The 4,555-nt window shown below is 41.3% G+C and overlaps 1 protein-coding gene across 1 annotated transcript in view; it reads left to right on the forward strand.

The window, feature by feature from the left end:
* Positions 1-1,851: 1,851 nt before the first annotated feature.
* Positions 1,852-4,555, forward strand: part of Zswim2 (zinc finger SWIM-type containing 2) — a 24,614-nt gene continuing 21,910 nt past the window's right edge. Inside the window, exons 1-2 of the mRNA XM_004660272.2 lie at positions 1,852-2,016; positions 4,274-4,350. Coding sequence (XP_004660329.2) covers positions 1,852-2,016; positions 4,274-4,350 — 242 coding nt within the window. The remainder of the gene's footprint in view (positions 2,017-4,273; positions 4,351-4,555) is intronic.

Consider the following 4,555-nt stretch of genomic DNA (forward strand, 5'->3'; position numbering starts at 1 on the left):
TTTCAGGATGGAACATGTATAATCTAATTCTAAATAAAACACAAGCAGCTTTATTATTGCTGTTTGATTTTAAAATGGTTAAGTATATGCATATACATATACACTCAAGTACATGAGGTTGTGGGTGAATCGTGACTGAATCAGGTGCCTCTAATATGGAACCCAACTTATTCTGTTATATAGAAAACATGGGGCTGGGCTGGAGAGATGGCTTAGCGGTTAAGCGCTTGCCTATGAAGCCTAAGGACCCCGGTTCGAGGCTCGGTTCCCCAGGTCCCACGTTAGCCAGATGCACAAGAGGGCGCACGCGTCTGGAGTTCGTTTGCAGAGGCTGGAAGCCCTGGCGCGCCCATTCTCTCTCTCCCTCTATCTGTCTTTCTCTCTGTGTCTGTCGCTCTCAAATAAATAAATAAAAAATGAACAAAATATATATATATAAGAAAACATGGGGCTGAGGAAATGGCTCAGTGTATAAAAACACTTGCTGAATTCAGGTTCCCATACCCCATATAAAAATCAGAAGCTAAGATGAGTTTCTGCAATCCCAATATGCCTACAGTAAGAAAGAGGGCAGAAACAGGAGGCTTTTGCAGAAGTTTGAAAATGTTGTGGTGAACAGCAATGAGAGATCTTGCGTCAAAATGAGGTGGAAAGTGAGGACCAACCAGAAAGTTAAACAACATTCACATAAACACACACACACACACACACACACACACACACGCTAAATAAAATTAATAAAGTTTTTCAAAATAAAATGTGAATTGTCATTTATTTGTTTTGAACTCTTAAATTATTATTTATGTATACAATTAAACGTATAATTTATTTTGTGCTCAGGGCTGTTTTCTAATGTATAATGGTTACTTTGCTGACGTTTTATTGTGTTGACAATGTTTTGGCAGTGCTAACAATAGAAGGACAGTAGAATGTATCTTAGTTCTTATTATGCAGAAACAAAATTCAGCCTGTAAGATCTGAGGTCCCACAGTGTTTATCCAGACACTGTGAGTGTGAAAGGTGTCTTTGCTATCACCTTTTACCACATTGTGGCCAATGCTATTTTCTCCTGTCCTGCTCTGAAGTTAATCTATTTGTAGTTTCTTCACATAATAAAATAATAGTAACACCTTCTGTCCTTGTTTATGCTACTGGGCCAAGCAGTGTTCTCTCCGACGTTCAATATCCAAGAAACATCGGGCAGCATGGCTTCTTTTCAGATTAATTACAGTTCAAATGTTGGCCCATACTTTATCACAGGTCTGCGCATAGAAAGTAGTGACATAGTTCAGAAACAATTTGGACTAGGTCAACAGTGCACACTTTGAGAAACCTTATTCCTTAAGCTAGAGCTTTGTAAACTCAGATCCCAAGGAATAATGTGCCACAACCCAAACATGTAATTTATAGAGGTTCTCCTTGTTCTAAAAGACAGAGAGAGCGAGCGAGAAGAGACCCTGTCAGTCTCTGCTCACCGTGAGCACGTTATCACCCTAGGGTCGCTGATAAGGAGGCTTAAGCAACAGAAGCTAATTTCAGCTTCCGGGCCCCAAAGTGTAACTGGACGGCGCCTGTCCTGACACGGTCCTCACCAGCTCTGGTAGAGAGCAATCCGCGAGGGGAGGCCAGAGGTTTGCAGCTCAGCCTCGGGCCCCCAGCTCCTATTATTAGACCTGGTCTGAAGGGACGGCTGACTGACGCTGCAGATTACCCCATCCCATCCGGGATTTTAGCTCCCCCCGCAAGGCACGCCGGGATTCCGGAGAGCCGGACCGCCGTCACCAAGGCAACCGGGCCGCGCGCTCCTGTTGCCATAGAGACCCGAGGCCGCCTCCTCCGGCCGCCCGCAGGATGCTTCGCGGAGGATGTCAAGCCTTGGAAAGGCGGAGACACTTGAGCGACAGCCTCAGCTGGCAACAAGACCAGGCGCTGAACAGCAGCATCTACCTCCTCCGGGAGATGGGCCCCACCGGCTTCCTGCTGAGGGAGGAGGAGCCCGAATTCGGGGATTTCAGAGTAACTACCGCCCATTCTCCCGAGCCCGGCGCCCACGGCCCACGCGGGCTGCGGGGTTCCCCCCTACAGTCCGTGGGTTCAGGCCCCTCCCAGGCCCTGCACACAGTGAGCCCTCAACCCAGTGCCCATTCCCGCCAGTACTCCCCCACACTCTCCAAATGTGCAAAAGGAAGGAGTACTCAGCAGAACAGTGTTTTTGTAGGTGCTTAGAACCTCCGATTGCAAATTAATCTTATAAACTGATGGACCTTGACCGGTAGGGCAGAAAAAAATGTCAGAGAACGTATATTTAAATGACTATTTGGCTTGCATTATGGTATTCTTAGAAAACTTGTGGATGGTCGTTAGCTCTGCAAGTCAATGAGTATCCTACAATCTGCAAAGCCTTTGCTAACTAAAAATCAATTTCTCTGTAACACTCGCCAAATAAAATCGGTTTCCCTTTATTCCCACCAAAGCAATAATACAGCCTCATTAAAGGATAAAGTCTGAGGCATTGGAAAGGCCTCAGTGAATAAAAGTTCCTATTCTTATGCAGCAGAAAGACCATAGATATTTTATAATTACATGTCTCATTCTTTATTGTCAAAAATCAGTCAGCACACCACCCCCCAGTTGATTTGGAAAATTTAGTTAATACCACATATTTTAAAGGACTGAATACAGTTTAACACTCTGCACTTTGTCAAAACATCCTTTTCTATCCTGTTGATTACATAATTTGTTGAATTTAGTATCCTTTTTTTTCCAAGTTAATCTTGTATAAAATTAATCCTATTCAATAAAATTAAATTTCAAATGCAAAAAATAAAAATAAAATCCAGCGTCTGGAGGGATGGCTTAGCAGTTAAGGCGTTTGCCTGCAAAGCCAAAGGTTGGATTCCCCAGGACGCACGTTAGCCAGATTCACAAGGGGGCGCACTTGTGTGGAGTTCGTTTGCAGGGGCTGGAGGCCCTGGAGCACCCATGCCTTCTCTTTCTCTTTCTTTCTCTCCCTCTCTCTCTCTCTCTCTCTCTCTCTCCCTCCCTCCCTCCCTCCCTCTCCCCCCCTCTTTCTCTGTCAAATAATAATAATAAATAATAAAATATTGTTAAAAATAAAATCCATAATGAACTGGATTACAAGGGTGTTTAGCTCCACTCCTTAAAAATTAATAGTTTAGGCCGGGCATGGTGGTACATGCCCTTAATCCCAGCATTTGGGAGGCAGAGGTAGGACCATCACTGTGAGTTCAAGGCCACCCTGAAACTACGTACTGAATTCCAGGTCAGCCTGGTCTAGAGTGAGATCCTACCTTGAAAAAACAAAATTAATAATTTTAGGAGAATGATATTTAAAACTTTGACCAATTTTGATCTGGTGTCTTAAAAACTGTCTTAACTCATGATGCAAGTTGTAAATCAAAGCAAAGAGAAAATGAAAAATTAACCCAGAGTGTAGTAGTAATAGTGTATTGCTTAGGTTATTTTTTTCTCAGAAGATTCTGTTGATAGACTCAGTTTGGAGTCACTAAACCAAATTATTTCTTCTGATCTGTTCTGATCCAGTTATATATCAACTTAGTTTTACCCTAACTCTGTTTGTTTTTTTTTTTTTTTCTTGGCATATTGACCAGAACATAAGTCAAGATTTTAATGAAATAGATGCCCAAATCCATAAGGTAGTAATAAATACATCTAGGTAAAAACAAAGATAGTATATTGATTAAACATAGAAACATGAAGAAAATGCCAAGCCCCAAAGTTACCTTAAATTTTGCATTTAAAATGGTGAGGGGCAGACTTTACAATGCAGAAATAGGTAATGATGAAGGTAATTTTAATTGTTTTTACCAGAAATATTCAAATGTTGAAATTGAAAATTATAGGTGTATAGGGACTACGACAGAGGGACAGTGATTCAAAATAAAACCTGCAGTTAATTTTGGAGATGTCAATATTCCTACATGTACTCTAGTAATGAATACTGCTGACATGGGATGGAAGTGATAGAAAAACCACATAGACTTTTCACTGGAGCTTTGGTGACGCAATCTCCAAAGTCACAGGTGTTTTCACTTTAGGAATTTCACTGTCTTTACTGCCAAGTGTCAGGAGGAAGAGATGGGAGTCAGTGGTTGGTCTATTTTTGTTTGTGAGTGCTGGAATTTAAGGTAGACATTTTGCTTAGGAATTTATAATCACCACCCACTTTTGACATTTGAGAGTTCTAACTCTAAAATTTAACTGGCATTTTTGAGTATATTTCTCTTTAAAGGTTTTACTAGGAAATCCTCATGTTTGCAACTGTTCCACATTTCTGAAAGGAAAAGAGCTATGTAAGCACATTTGCTGGTAAGTGGCTTTTTTCACCGTCATCTTCCCCAAAGAAAAATCTTGATGTGTTACATATTTTACCTTTCTTTCTGGTTTGAGTACAGGAAGATTTAAAAACAAATGGTGTTTGGGGAATGTGAACTTAAAATGGCTGCAATTTACCTATGTTTCTCAGTATTCTATTTCCTCTGAAAACTGAGTAAAGTTTGAATTGGAAGACATC

This window comes from Jaculus jaculus, chromosome 4 (assembly GCF_020740685.1).
Source record: "Jaculus jaculus isolate mJacJac1 chromosome 4, mJacJac1.mat.Y.cur, whole genome shotgun sequence".
Lineage (NCBI taxonomy): Eukaryota > Metazoa > Chordata > Mammalia > Rodentia > Dipodidae > Jaculus > Jaculus jaculus.